The sequence below is a fragment of the Chionomys nivalis genome, chromosome 16 (assembly GCF_950005125.1).
Source record: "Chionomys nivalis chromosome 16, mChiNiv1.1, whole genome shotgun sequence".
Taxonomy (NCBI): Eukaryota; Metazoa; Chordata; class Mammalia; order Rodentia; family Cricetidae; genus Chionomys; species Chionomys nivalis.
The window spans coordinates 9,397,258-9,412,883 of NC_080101.1; the positions used below are offsets into that span (position 1 = coordinate 9,397,258).

General features: G+C 44.8%; 1 protein-coding gene across 4 annotated transcripts in view; it reads left to right on the plus strand.

Moving 5' to 3' along the window:
* The window catches only part of Nsmaf (neutral sphingomyelinase activation associated factor), a 62,010-nt gene that overhangs the window by 25,716 nt on the left and 20,668 nt on the right, over window positions 1–15,626 (plus strand). For 3 of the 4 annotated variants that reach the window (XR_009058430.1, XR_009058429.1, XM_057791103.1), the window contains exons 11-23: window positions 791–862; window positions 2,259–2,367; window positions 4,666–4,842; window positions 6,571–6,650; window positions 7,226–7,316; window positions 7,405–7,468; window positions 9,154–9,205; window positions 9,293–9,413; window positions 9,813–9,944; window positions 10,607–10,649; window positions 11,262–11,425; window positions 12,726–12,834; window positions 14,831–14,889. Coding sequence is in view for 2 of the 4 variants with exons in the window: in XM_057791103.1 (XP_057647086.1) it covers window positions 791–862; window positions 2,259–2,367; window positions 4,666–4,842; window positions 6,571–6,650; window positions 7,226–7,316; window positions 7,405–7,468; window positions 9,154–9,205; window positions 9,293–9,413; window positions 9,813–9,944; window positions 10,607–10,649; window positions 11,262–11,425; window positions 12,726–12,834; window positions 14,831–14,889 (1,273 nt within the window). In the remaining 2 variants the exon portion in view is untranslated. Of the gene's footprint in view, window positions 1–790; window positions 863–2,258; window positions 2,368–4,665; window positions 4,843–6,570; window positions 6,651–7,225; window positions 7,317–7,404; window positions 7,469–9,153; window positions 9,206–9,292; window positions 9,414–9,812; window positions 9,945–10,606; window positions 10,650–11,261; window positions 11,426–12,725; window positions 12,835–14,830; window positions 14,890–15,626 lie in introns of those variants that run through there. The other variant, XM_057791104.1, reaches the window with a different exon arrangement.

Genomic DNA, 15,626 nt, shown 5'->3' on the forward strand with positions numbered 1-15,626 from the left:
TTCCTTTAAAAAAGAAACAGTCTTGCCATATATTGTAATTAATGAGATTTAAAACTTTGTAATAAAGGAAATTAAAAACATAATTTTTTTTTAAAAAAAAGGATCTTAGTACATAGTAAACCCTAGATCAAGACTCAGAGCTGGAGGGATAGTTTAGCATTCAAGAGCATGTGCTCTCAGATATCGGGATCGATCTAGAATCCTAGCACCCTCAGAACCCACGGTATCACACACACACCTGTAACCTCAGCTCTGAGCCAGGTAGAGATAGGTTAGGGAGAGACCCTGCCCCAAAGAATAGGTGGAGAGTAATAGCAGAAGGTACCTGATGCCCTCTCCACCTCCACACATGAGTACACATGTACATGTAACCCTCACAGGTGCATGTGTACACACACCCACAGACACACACAGGTACATATAGCCCCTCACATAGGTGCATGCATATACTCAGATGCATACACACACACACAAATAAATACATGTTTTAAAGGAGCAAACTTATTGAATAGGTATTTATATTCATTCTTGAGTGCCCCATACCACACACTAACCCTTGCAATAATCTGAAAGATTAGGGTACTGTTACCATCTGAGTTTACTGAGAAGGGCTAAGAGCTATGTCACAGTAAACTGTGACTTGGGTACCATTTGTTCCAAGATCTCTGCTGCAGCACACTGGGAAGGCAAGGATGTGTAGCTCTCTCCCTCCCTGCTGTAAGATACAAAAGAACAACTTCTAATTGTGTTTGAATGGTGACTCTTGACACTACCTTTGTTCTTTTTAAAGAAACCTGTGGTCCAGATAACACTCCAAGACATCCGGCGCATTTACAAAAGGAGGCACGGCCTCATGCCTTTGGTGAGTTCAGGTCACTGATGCAGAGCAGCTCCCTGCCTCCCTGCGGTGTGGCCGCTGATGGACAATAGCCCCCCCCCCCCCCCCCCCCCCCCCCGCGGCAGGGCAGGCCTGAAGACCCAGGTGTGCTGTATGTGGGCATGTGGAAGCTGGCAACTGATAGAAGATAACTCGGGAAGTAACAGCTTCTGTTGCAGAAATATCTTCTTGTTCAAGAGCTAAAGGGCTAGAGAGTCCTTGAGTTTCTCCTTCCTGAATTTCCAGAGCTTCTAGGCTAAGGCTAGACCAGTGCTTGCAGAGCAGGCCAGTGTTCCTCCAGCTCGCTGCGGCCCTGCCGGCTCTCAGGGTATCCTGGGAAGAGCTTCCCACAACTCTTTAGGATGGCAGAAGTGCACATCAGAGCAGCCACAGCAGTTGCCTCTGAGCTCAGGGAGGAGGAGATAGAGGAGACAGTCATTAAAGGGTTGGCTCTTCCCGCCACTCCCTCAGCTTATCTCACAAATGCACCTTAGAAGTTAGTCACTGCTGAGGAGATGGTTCCAAGGTGTTCTGAACTGATACCAATCTAGATTCGTTTCCTTTTGCAGATCATAACTAGCTCATTTTTGTACTTTTAATGTGTGAAATTCAAGCACTTTGTTACGTATTTTATGTCCATTTTTAATGATAGTAGAAAACTACAGAAAACAAATACTATTAAAAATCTTGTGCTCTCACTATAGAAGAGCCATGAGAAAAACTGGAGAGATTAGCATTGGTTAGCCCCACCCATTTCCATTACAGCTCTGTACATTACAGACGAAGCAGTTGTGAGCCCAGGACTTCACTCCCTAACTTCCCCAGCTGGTGAGTTCCAGCAGCCTGAGCCTGGCCCCAGGATCCCCTAGCCCTCCTTGTGGTTGTCGCCTGTCTTGCTTTGCCACCACAATGCCCAGGAAGCTGACTCTTCTTTTCTCTTGAGACTGGGCCTACGCAGCCCAGATGGCCCAGAACATTCAGCTTATAGTGTCCTTTAAAATAGCCATCATTGAGTGAGTTATTTGATTGTTAATTTGTTTCATAGTTATTCAGTTTATACAATAAAGCTAAATATTTATGTGCAAAAACGAAATGTGGCTTCATTAGCAATCTAATTTTAAATTTCAGAATAAAAAGCTATTTCACTAATCATATTTGGCACTAAAGAGAATCACATTGTTTTCCTGATGTGCATCTCTCGTTCTCAAGGCGTTTATAAGAAAACACATGGGAATATAGTGGCCTATATCCCGAGTCAGAGTATAAATGTAAGCACGGCCTAAGGCTCAAGCACATAAATGCTTAGCAGACTTAAGATTGAGTGCTTCTGTGATTGGAGGATGGACATGGAGCTATTTGTTTTATCTTTCTGAATTTTTAGGGCTTGGAAGTGTTTTGCACGGAAGACGACCTGTGTTCCGACATATACCTAAAGTTCTATGAACCTCAAGACAGAGACGACCTCTATTTCTACATTGCCACATACCTAGGTTGGCTGGCCTCCCTTTATTGTCCGTGCCTGTGAAGGTAGCTCAGCTCCCAAGAGGCTGGGGCAGCAAACAAGAGAGGCGTTGCTTGCCATAGTTATACTTGCTTTGTTCTGAGATATGATATCCTACAAACGAGGGAAATGTGAATTCATTTTGTTAATGCTCATTTGCGTGTTTTAAAAGCTCTTAATGAATATGTTTAAATGCTTCCTTATTTTAATGACTTCCAACTTGAGGGGGTTACAGAGAGGACCCAGGAGTTTTTTCATGGCATGATTTAATTTATGAAAACAAAAACTGAGGTTTTTGTAAGACATGAAGATGTGTTTGCGATCACTAGTTAGTTCTTCACCACAGAGCCAGCACTGGGTAGAGCAGGTGAGTCCTCCATGCCTGGCCCCACACCCTTCGACTGGAATCCATATTCTTTAGGAAGGGAGCCTCAGTCCTGCTGGAGAATGTGCAGTTCCCCACCTTTATCAGAAAAGTTCCCCACATTTTCATCAGCTGTGACTCTTTATTAAGCTATATGACTAAATTCCTAATTTACATGGTTGCCCTGTCACTAGAAAGGACTGACATGGACACTGAGATTTTGTTAATACACCCTAGTTTGTTTCTCTCTGGTGTGCAGTGAGATTTTCTCCAGATGTGAGGTGAAGGATGTCTTTCCTTGCTCTAGGGAAGGATTTTATTCCAGCAGACTTACATTTTAGCCTGGAGTAGTTTATCAGCCCTTGACTTTAACATAGTGAATGAGCAGAAATTTAGTGTGCATTTGCTTTTATCTTCTGAGTCCAGGTGTCTTTTATTTTCCTAAAACTATAAGACAACAGTAGAAAGCTCACTGTTTTAGGGAATACTAAAGCTGCAATCAAAGCCACACCCTCTCTCTGCATCCCAGCTGCCACTCCTCCTCATTCCTAAGTTTGCTCAAGCCTTTCCCAAGGCTTCCAAGAGCTAGGAACTAAAAAGAAAAGTTTCATTGTTTTGAAGTTTTTCCTGGTAGCTAATGAGAAGCTCAGTGAGAAGTAAATTAGAATACATACATACCTAGTAAACAGCATATGAGTGAAGATGCTGGTACATCCAATAAAGAGATTTTAGGTTCAGAAAAGCAGAATTTTCTAAACAAAATGACAAATCCTTCCATCTGAAGGATAGCTGAACCATTCTGGCCCTTCTAAAACCACAGTTCTCACTGAGAGGCCATTTCTCCCCAGGGCCTTCCTGGTGGTTCTGGTTTACCAATTAGCCCTACAAAATCCCCCTTTTTCTTTGGCAGTTTTGTGGGTTTTTTTTTTACATATCATTTTATAGATAATATGTAGCTACTGATACATTGGCAATAGTCCACCTCTTCAGAACCTAGGAAAAATTAAGTTCAATATTTTGTTCTGGCTTCAAAAAAAATGAGGGGAAGTGTTTACAAATGGCCATGGTTTCTAAAAAGTCACCAAAACTTGGCACATTTGATAGAATCTATTACTCATTGTGTAATTGTCAGCCATTGCCACATAATACTTATATGTCCACTCCATAGTCTAATAGTTTTTTATATAGTTTTTGGGAGTGAATTTGATAGTAGTTCAATAGACTTAATAACCTCTTTATCTGGATTCTGGATCTTTGTGAAAACACATCCACAGACACTTTAAAAACACTAAAGAAGCTAGCTCTTCACACTCAGCAGAAGCTAGCTCTTCACACTGAGCAGAAGCTCGCTCTTCACACTCAGCAGAAGCTAGCTCTTCACACTGAGCAGAAGCTAGCTCTTCACACTGAGCAGAAGCTCACTCTTCACACTGAGCAGAAGCTCGCTCTTCACACTGAGCAGAAGCTAGCTCTTCACACTGAGCAGAAGCTCGCTCTTCACACTGAGCAGAAGCTCGCTCTTCACACTGAGCAGAAGCTCACTCTTCACACTCAGCAGAAGCTAGCTCTTCACACTCAGCAGAAGCTAGCTCTTCACACTCAGCAGAAGCTAGCTCTTCACACTCAGCAGAAACTAGCTCTTCACACTCAGCAGAAGCTCGCTCTTCACACTGAGCAGAAGCTCGCTCTTCACACTGAGCAGAAGCTCGCTCTTCACACTGAGCAGAAGCTCGCTCTTCACACTGAGCAGAAGCTCGCTCTTCACACTGAGCAGAAGCTCGCTCTTCACACTGAGCAGAAGCTCGCTCTTCACACTGAGCAGAAGCTCGCTCTTCACACTGAGCAGAAGCTAGCTCTTCACACTGAGTAGAAGCTCGCCAGTGATCCTCACAGTACTGTGACAGCCCTACCCCTGTCCCGCAGAGAACCACGCCACTGAGCACACTGCAGAGAGCTACATGCTGCAATGGCAGCGAGGGCACCTCTCCAACTACCAGTACCTGCTCCACCTCAACAACCTGGCCGACCGCAGCTGCAATGACCTCTCCCAGTACCCTGTGTTTCCGTGGATAATAAATGACTACTCCAGCCCAGAGTTAGGTGAGCACTGTAGTGTGTGGGCCCTGGTGAGGACCTGCTTCCCAGCGGGAGGGTGCACTTTATTTTATAGCATGTCAGATTATAGGAACAAAGTAGAGCTCATTTCAGCTTTCTCACTAAAGGTTGCCAATTTCCATTTCAAAATATTGGGCAGATGTGGTATAAATAGTGTTTTATGTGTGTTTGCCACTTCGTGAAGGTTATACATAGGAAATGAATTTAATTCAGTCTTCCTATTATTATGTGTAACTGCCAAGTTTTGAAATATTTAAATTTCTCACTGAAATTTTCAAGTTAGTTTGTTATTTTAAATTAACATTGAAATTTTTAATGAAAGAATCAGCCGTCCACTAACCACAGGCGGAAATGGAAGTCATCCCCATTGGATTCTGAGAGGTAGCCGTACTCCGCATGTGTTGTCACCATGACAGAATACCCAAGAAGGCTACAGTATAGGTGGGAAGATTGGTCTTAGCTATGATCTCAAAGGACTCGTGCATCACGGCAAGGACATCAGGCAGCACCAGGAAACAGGGTAGCAGGAGGCAGAGAATAGCGCCAAGGGCTAGGACAGGATGTAGCCTGGAAGACATGTCTCTGGGGCCTTCATCCTCCAAAGGCCCAGCCTCCTTTTCTCACTGCTTCCTAGTACTGACATTGTATAGTAAAGCAGCTAAAGGATCAGTCTGTCCATCAGGTAAGAGCCCTTCTCATCTGATTGGCTCAGTAGATGCTTGTGAAGACACGCTCAGAAACATCTTACTAATATAGGCATTTCTCAGTCCCCTCACACCGACACTCTGGACTGCCAACACTTTTTTTATAACATCAGAACTTCTTTCTTGTTCCCTAAATAATGCTTCTAAAATTTGATAATATTGTAATTTTATATCATAACTCTTTAAAATTATATATTATGATCAAGTTGTTCTTTTTGACAGTTTGGTGAGTTGAGCCTTTGTCATTGAAAGTGATAACAAATTGTCTACAGATATAAGAATGTAATTCATTGATGATTTCCAAATCCTGGGTTTTTAATTTTATGTATGTAGCTGAGTGGTGGTGCACACCTTTAATCCCAGCACTTAGGAGTCAGGGCAGGTGGATCTCTGTGAGTTCGAGATCAGCCTGGTCTACAGAGTGAGTTCCAGGACAGCCAGGGCTATACAGAGAAACCTTGTCTAAAAAAACAAACCAAAAAAATAATGTGTATTTGCTAATGTCACTGTAGTTTAGACATAGAAAGTAAACCTTAATGGAAGAAGATGAATTAAAAGTTTGTTTTGGTAGTTGTCCCTGGAATTGGGCTTCCTTTGTTCTTTATTGGAAAGTACTTTAAAATGACATGATTTATTTATTTGTATGTGTATGGGGTTTGGGTGTGTGGGTGCACATGTGCCAAGGTGGACCTGTGTGGAAGTCAGACCACCTGTAGGAGTCAATGCTCTCCTTCCTCCATGCGGGTCCCAGGGGTTGAACTCAGATTGTCGGCTTCCATGGCAGGTGTATTTACCCACAGATCCATCTGGTCTGCTACAGAAAGTCTGTTTTTAACCAGTCTATTCTGGGCACCTCACACTACAGGTGTTACTTTTGAGTGAGGGTTTGTTTGTTTTGCAGCTGTATAGATGACATAGGTTCTGACTATTGTGGACTCATCTCAGTTCTTAAAACGACTTCATAGAACAAGTGTGAACGTGGCTCGTGTCATTGTGTTCGTGTTTACAGATTTGTCGAATCCTGAAACCTTCCGAGATCTCAGTAAGCCAGTGGGTGCCTTAAATCAGGAACGGCTGGAGAGACTGCTGGTGTGTATGTGGGGCTCGTGGATTCTTTTTTTTTTTTTTTTTTTTTTTTTTGGTTTTTCGAGACAGGGTTTCTCTGTGGCTTTGGAGCCTGTCCTGGAACTAGCTCTGTAGACCAGGCTGGTCTCGAACTCACAGAGATCCGCCTGCCTCTGCCTCCCGAGTCTAAGTAACCTCACAGATCATTGCCTATGCCTGCTCAGTGACTGAAGCTCCGCCCCTAGACTTAGGTGTGCTGTGGCAGGAAGTCCTCAGCTCTTTCCTGCCGTAACCAGCAGCTCACTGTTTCTGTGTGTTTGTCTTTAATTTGGGAAGCTTCAATTATTTTTATGAAGAAAATCTTTGATAAACTGCAAAAGAGGTGCACACAGTTCTGTTTTGTTGGATGTCAGAGCCATTGGCAGTGAAAGCCTAGAGAACGAGAATGCTTATCTGCTCGTCATTGGATGCTTGCTCGCCGGCCCTCGGCTACTACTAGGAGAGGATGGGGAACGGCATCAGGAGCTCCACTCAGGCTTGACCCTCGAGTCGGTTCCTGTCTCACGGGTAACACCTAGCTCTTTGTTCTTACGTTGCAGACTCGATACCAGGAAATGCCCGAGCCAAAGTTCATGTATGGGAGCCACTACTCTTCGCCGGGCTATGTGCTCTTCTACCTCGTCAGGATTGGTAAGGCTCTGGCATCACCCACCGTTTTGCTTGGAATCTCAGACAATTCTATACAGTCTGATCTAACCCTGGTTTCCCCCTCATCTAGCCCCGGAGTATATGCTGTGTCTACAGAATGGAAGATTTGATAATGCAGATAGGATGTTCAACAGGTTTGATAAAACACCTCATCATTTTGAACACTTTCCGATCATATATGTACAGTATGCTTGGTTTAAAATACTAGATATAACAAAAATGCAAAGAAATATAAAGCCTAACCAGGCCTGAAGACGTACACTTTTCACCCCAACACTCAAGAGACAGAAACAGGTAGATCTTCGTGAGTTCCAGGCCAGCCTGGTCTTTACAGAGATTCCAGGATGGCCAGGCTATAGTGAGACCCTATAAAAGTCCTTTCTTTCAAGCTTTAATAATATGTATATAGGGAAACATGTTTTTATATTATTTTTAATTTACTTTTTTATGTCTGAGTATTTGACTGTGTGTGTGTGTGTGTGTGTGTGTGTGTGTGTGTGTGTGTGTGTGCACCATGTGTGTGCCCCACCTACAGAAGATGTCCTGGTATTTGGAGTCACAGATAGTTGTGATCTACCATGCGATCCCAGGTCCACTGAGCCATCTCTCCAGCCCTAGAAACAGATTTTTGTTTTGTTTAAAGACAGGATTTCTCTGTATAGCCCATGCTGGTCTAGAACTCAGTCTGTAGACCAGGATGGCCTTGAACTCTGAGATCTGCCTGCTTCTGCTACCTAAGTGCTGGGATTAAAGGCATGTGTTACCCAACCTGATTTAGGGACAGATTTTTAAATATAGATTTTTCTCCTGACCTATGTAGCCTGAGCAGTTCTTTTTCATACTCGGAAGAATATTTTGAAACAATGACTTTAAAAAATTATTGTGTCATGTTTTAGAATATACCACAATTTTCTTAAACTCTTATTCTCTGTTGGGCTATTAAATTTATCTACCCAAATTTTATTCTTCTTGATAATTCTGCTATGGTGAAAGCATTAAAATTGGCTTACACATTTGAATGATTAGCATTTGCTTTCCAGAATAAAAAAAGGAAGCAAAGTCCCCTTCTGTCTCGCCATACACTTTTCTGGAGCCACAGAGTTGCAGTAGTCGAGGATGTGCCCCTTGGATAAGACAGTGTGCGTGTGGTGTGCACCTTCCGTGTGTGGTGGTGTGCCCTTCCGTGTATGGTGTGCCCTTCTGTGTGTGGTGTGCCCTTCCGTGTGTGGTGTGCCCTTCCGTATATGGTGTGCCCTTCCGTGTATGGTGTACCCTTCCGTGTATGGTGTGCCCTTCCGTGTGTGGTGGCGTGCCCTTCCGTGTGTGGTGTGCACCTTCCGTGTATGGTGTTCCCTTCCGTGTGTGGTGGCGTGCCCTTCCGTGTGTGGTGGCGTGCCCTTCCGTGTGTGGTGGTGTGCCCTTCCGTGTGTGGTGGTGTGCCCTTCCGTGTATGGTGTGCCCTTCCGTGTGTGGTGTGCACCTTCCGTGTGTGGTGGTGTGCCCTTCTGTGTGTGGTGTGCCCTTCCGTGTGTGGTGTACATGTGTTGGTTGGGACGGTGTGGTGTGCCCTTCCATGGGGCAGTGTGGTAGTGTGGGCTTGCTTCACTCTCCTGTGATTCTAGTGAAGTTCTGCCAGCCCCTGGCCACACTTTTCTTTTGAGGTCAAGGGGCGGGGCCTCACATGTATGTTAAAATCCGAGTCAGTGAGAAAACTTGAGCGCAGGAGCCTAGACAGTAGGTGTTACAGGGAGGACACCGAGCAAAGCTGCTGCTGCCGTAGCCCAGGCTGCTCATGAGTGCATCACTCTTTCATATCTAGTATTGCAGAAACCTGGAAAAACTGTTTGGATGGCGCAACGGATTTTAAAGAGGTGAGCAGTTCAGGGAGCTGGTGACCCACGGGCTTTGCTTTCTCAATGCTGTAAAAACATGTTCTACCCCCACCTCCCAACCTGTAGTTGATCCCGGAATTTTATGACGAAGACGTCAGCTTTTTAGTCAATAGTCTGAAGCTGGATCTGGGAAAGAGACAAGGAGGACAGATGGTTGATGACGTGGAGCTTCCAGCATGGGCCTCAAGTGAGTGCCTCCTGCGGCATGGCGGTGCATCATGTTGCGTGCTCTCCCAAGTTATGATGTCGTTCATTGTATTGGATTGCTTGTGACTTATAAGAATACCTACTTAACTGAGCTGGAATCCATTTATCCCAATCAAAAGTATGCTGTGTCTACACTGTAAAGACATCTATATGTTTAATAGACCCAAATGTCATAAAAATGCTTCTGCCACTCTTCCTAGGTAAAAATATGTAAGATGAATAATAAAACTCATTAGAGATATGTATGTCTTTAAAAGAAAAATATAGAAACATATATCTCTTATCTCCTGTAAGTTTTATGCACAAACAGATAGGTACAAGAAATGAAAGACAATTCAACAGAGATGACATAACATTCTGATGCAGTCGACCCCGATAGGTCCCCAGGACTTCCTCCAGAAGAACAAGGCCGCCTTGGAAAGCAGTTATGTCTCCGAGCACCTCCACGAGTGGATTGATCTCATATTTGGCTATAAGCAAAAAGGGAGTGAGGCTGTAGGATCCCACAACGGTACGTGACACTGGCTGGCGATTCCCTCAGTGTGTGGTGAGATGCAGGGCCCACTATAGTATGTGACACTGGCTGGCGATTCCCTCAGTGTGTGGTGAGATGCAGGGCCCACTATAGTATGTGACACTGCTGACCTTTCCCTCGGTGTGTGGTGAGATGCAGGCAGGCAGACAACAAGCTGGAAACCCAGTGCTCGGGAGCTCAAGACGAGTCTGGGCTGCAGGTCTGGCTCGGCAAACCAAACAAATCTGTTACACAGCAGTGACTTTGATGGCTGCAAAGGGCCAAGTTTGCTTTGAGTTAAGTGTAAAGAAGGTGGCCGCTGTCCGCCTCTTCTGCCTCGGGTTTCTGAGTCTTTCTGTCAGTAGCGAGGAACTCGCACTGAAATCCAGAAGTGCCTCACGTAAAGTGCAGTCACGCCAGTGCTATGACTAACGCTTCCCCGAGGGAGAAAGTAATGCTAGCCAAGGAAGACAGCAGCCCACCCCAGCTGCCACTGTCATTGCTGCTCACCAAAAGTGCAAGTTCATCTTCACTGTGTGCATATCAGTGCTTCACAGACCAAAGTGAATTTCTCTGAACACAGTTTTGAGTTGTTCAGATTCTGGACAGGGTATTTATAATGTACGCTTTTTTCAATAGTGTTTCTATCTCTCCTTCAGTATTTCATCCCCTGACCTATGAAGGTGGTGTAGACTTAAACAGGTATGTGTGAGTCTATAAGGTGTCTCTGTTTCATTATGAAACACTGCTATCTGAATCATTAATGCACTTATTTGAGAAGTTAAGGTATAGAAATTTTGAAATGATTTGTATCCTGCTTTCAATATTGTTAGTTGCTAAGACACAGAAAACAGGGACCAGAGAGATGACTCAGCATTAAGAGCTCCTGTTCTTCAAAGGGACTTGGATTTGATTCCCTGCACTCACGCTGGGCAGCTCAGAGCTCCCTGGAACTGCAACTCTGAGGAATCTAACACCTTTCTCTGGCCTCCTCAGTCACCTTACACATGTGACATTCACCACCACCGCCTAGCAATATTAATCCAAGCACTTAGAAGGCAGACACAGTGGATCTCTGAGTTTAAGGCCAGCCTGGTCTACAGAATGAGTTCCAGGACACCCAAGGTTACACAGAGAAACCCTGTCTTGAAACAAAACAAAACAAAATATTATGTAAAAGTATATGAAGAGGTTTAGTCCTTGCCCGTGGTGGCTTTTCATTTGAGGTTCTGTCTCCCAGCTGATCTGCACCATTTGACGCTCACGCTTTAGGGACTTAGTGGTTTACTGCGTCTTTTGTGTTTCTTCCTAAAGCATTGAGGATCCTGATGAGAAAGTAGCCATGCTGACCCAAATTTTGGAATTTGGGCAGACACCAAAACAGTTGTTTGTGACACCGCATCCTCGAAGGATCACCCCCAAGTTCAAAAGTGTGTCCCAAGCCTCCAGCTATAATGCATCTGTGACAGATTCCCCAGGTGAGTCCTGTGAAGAGTAGGTGTAAGCTTAGCAAGGGCCTTTGTATCCCCTATGGTTAGCGAGTTCCTGGCGAGGCTGAGGCTGAGATGAAACAAATTGCCGAGTTGCCCAAGATGTCTGCGGCGGTCGCAGAGCTCCACCTTCCTAGGATGTGGGGGCTGGGGGGAGCTTGGGCTCAGCCCTGAACACCACAAAATAAACATATTTCTTCTCCTCCTGTTTTTGTTGACGGTTGTCTGTAACTGTAAACTTTGAGAAATGGTCATTGACTGTGACCGTGATTGTCCTGGCCACCTCTGATGATGTGATTTTGAAGTGACACTCAGTGTCTGTCTGACATATGTTCTCGGCCATGCCTGCTTCAACAGCCACCTACTCCATACTGTCCTGGAGAGGACTTCCCCTGGCCTGGACTCCACCAAACCCACGTACAAAACTTGAATTCAGTTCAAACTACTTTGCTGCTAAACTTGTTTTTTTCTCTCTCTCTCGTTTATTTTTCTCATTAACCTGTGGCAGATGCGTGTAGAGTGTCTCGTCCACCCAGGCCATGCCGGCTGCTAAGATGCACCATCCCGCACCTTCATCCATGTAGGCACATTCCATAGTCACAGAGCCTCGTGTGAGGAGCCATGTGACAGCACACATCAACAAAGCATTTCCTTTTCTTCCAGTTTTGTCTCATGACACCCATGCATGCTGAGGCTTTCAGGGTTGCTGCAGCAGGAACTAAGCTCACTTTCCAGTGCTTTGCTGTGAGGACTTGACCTGGGGCAGCTGAAAATACTCCTTGAAGGCATACAGGGTTAAGTCAGCAATGCTGTATTCCTCCCTTACTCAGCCTTAACCATCATCGTGACCTTTTAACCAGGGTAATTCCTCCAGCTTTTCTTCTGCAGAAGAGAGAACATTACTTCTGCCCAGAAACCCTTTGAGGAACCAGAAGTCTTACTTGATTTCTTGTTTTATTTCTCCTTCTCAAAACCCAAATAACACTTCAGCGTTCGTAGGCAACTGTCGGGCTCTGCAAAGGGAAAGGCTGAGAAGGAAATGGCCACTCAGACCTTAATTTCCCATGATGCCTAAGCGACTAGTCAGGACTTTGAAAGCCTGGGGCTTTCAAATAAACTTTTTGATTTGTTCTTAGCTAACCTTGGGCTATACCATAAGTACCTTTGAATGCCTATTTTGGTGGGCAGCTTGTTTTCCTAATTCCTTCACTGTAATAGAAAACACAGCGAGTCTGATGCGGTTGCCTTTGCGTGACTTACTGACTCACTGAGCACTGGTTTCATGCAGTCTCTCCAGGAGAGGAGTCATTCGAAGACCTGACCGAGGAAAGTAGAAGCCTGGCATGGAATAACATCACCAAGTTGCAGCTGCATGAACAGTACAAAATCCACAAAGAGTAAGAGGGCCTCGTGCTTCTGGTCTCTGTAAAGCTGTGGTCTGGGTGTGGGGGAGCTGTAGAAGCCAAGTCATGTGGGAAGTGTCCACTCAGTGCTGCCATCATCGGTGTCCAGCCTGCAATGTCTGCAGTGATCTGTGATGTGGAGTCGTTGTAGCAAAGGAGAATTTGGCATGAAACAGGTAGTTCTGTCCCCATGCTCTTTCCTACTGTCATGTTGTTCTAGAACAGTGGCTCTCAACCTTCCGAATTTTGGGGCCCTTTAATATGATTCCTCATCTTGTGTGACCCCAACCATAAAATTTTTTGTTGCTACTTCATAACTATAATTTTGCTACTATTATGAATAGTGATGTATATACCTGATATGCAGTATATCTGATATGTGACCCCTGAGAAAGGGTCATTTGATCCCAAGCCTGCGACCCACAGGTTAAGAACCACTGTTCTAGAATAGGCTTGGGCTGGCAGACAGCCTGTAGTTTTGTACTTCTAGACTGTACATACCACCCCTCAAATCTTAAAAAGTGGGGGATTATGAGACAAGCATGTCTGTCATTAAGCTTTGGATTTACTGATAGTGTAGGAAAAAGGACATCTTAAAAAAAAAAATAATGGGACTAACAAGGTAGCTAGCTTACCGGATAATGCGCTGTAAAAGCTGGGCATGTACAGTGGCCATCTGTAATCCCAGAACCCATATAAAAGCCAGGCAGGTATCATGGCCATTTGTAATCCCGGAACTTGAGACACAGAGACAATCCTTGGGCAAGCTGGCTAGCCAGAGATTCAGTGAGAGATCCTTCCTCAGTAAAGTACATGGAGAGCCATCAAGGAAGACATCCAAGGTCAACTTTGGGACTCCACATGCAGGCGCCCACGCACACACACACACACATGCAGACATGTGTTCCTATAGACGTGGAAATGTGAATACACATGCATACCACACATATTTACATGCAAAAATTTATAACAAATATGGATGAGTGGATGAGTGGGAAAATTGATAGAGATCTTATGTAAGATAATAACTCAGGGGTGGAGAAAGAGGCGCTGTAAGATGATAAAGTCACACAGAGTGAGGGAAGGGGCTGTGGCAGAACAATGGAAAGTCAGGCAGGGAGGGAGGGAGGGAGAGAACCGGGTATGTGCATTGTAAAACCTACATAATTTTTAAAATGACACCTGTAATGTCAAGGACATTGAGTTTGTGGATGGAAACCTCCCGTGTCTCATCTGATGAGGATGCTCGTGTACCATGGTGGGGAAGCTAAGAGGCTGCTCTAATGGGCCAGCCTGCTTCATAAAGAACCCAGCCTAGCTCCAGCCCTGGTACACCCATGGCTGTCAGCAGTCCCGCACAGGTGGTGGCCATGTGCTCTGCTGGTCCTGAGTAGATTGGGGTGTGTGAATGCCTGCCTTTGTGTGAGGTGTGGATCACAGCAGAGTACAGCATCTTGAACATAGAGAGCCAGTTCTACCTTATCTTTTAGATTAGCTTGTCTTCCCTCAACTTCCAGAAAGGCACCTAGGAAGAGACGTGGTCCCCGAAAAGATGGTGAAGGTGTGAATAAACTGTATTTCTACAAGTAAAGTTAAGTGGCTGAGCCTTGGCTGTTGTTTGAAAAGGCCAACTAGAACCATGTGCCCGCCATTGGCAGACATTAGGGACAGTGTATTCTGAATAAAGCGAGCTAAGCAGTTGTGAAAAGTGCCATCATTTTGGGTATGGTCAGATAAGGTGGGATGGTAGGGTTCAGCATCGTCTGCAGCAGTTTTGGGGAGCAAAGAGCAGGAATGTTTGCTAGCAGCAGGGTGTTGTCTTCTGAGCAAAGTCGGCATTAACAAGCAATGGCATGCAATGGCAGGGACACGCAGAGAACAGTCCAAGTGAAAGAGCCATGAAGACAAAAATGAAGGGAGCTTAGGAAAAATAAAGCTTGTGCCCCAGCACATGGCTAATAGTAATTTATAAAACTTCGATTTTCAACAGGGCAGTTACAGGGATAGCAGTGTCTTGCAATGGGTCTTCAGTCTTTACCACATCACAAGGTATGTTTCCCGCCTGAAAAACGGATGTGGGATTCCCCTCTGTATGCTGTGAATGTTTCATTGCCATTGGTTGATAAGGAAGCTGCTTTGGCCTATGGCAGGGCAGAATATAACAAAGTGGGAAATCCAAATATATAGAAAGAGCAGGTGAAATCAAGGAGACGCCATGTCACTGTTAAAGGAGAAAGATGCCAGAATCTTACTGGTAAGCCATACCCTCATGGCAATATTCTCATTAATAGAAATGGGTAAATTTAAGATATAAGAGCCAGATAGGAATATGCCTGAGCCATTGGCCAAACAGTGTTGTAAATACTATAGTTTCTGTGTGATTATTCGGGTCTGAGCAGCCGGAAACAAAAGCAGTCTCCATTTACAAAAAGCTTTTTAGCTAGAATCAGTGTCAGAGCTTTACGCATTGGCACATGCTGCTTCCACGTAAAATAGGCTTAGAAAAGTTTTGTTGTAGGTTGCAAAAAAGGAAAGGCTTCCTGATGCTGACATGGTTTCCTGAATGAAGACACAAGGCAGGAAGAGTCCATTGGCCATGGCCTTTCTTACTCCAGGCTAACTTACTGCAAGAGGTTCCAAGCCTGCTATGTGGCATGCAGAACTCAGAATGGCATGGAGGAGTAGCCAGGGCTGAGCCAAACCTGACCTGCCAGGGTGGTGGTGCACATTAGCTGTGGAAGGCAGATTTGCTGTTAGCTTTCTTGCTGTTAGCTTTTGACTCTCTA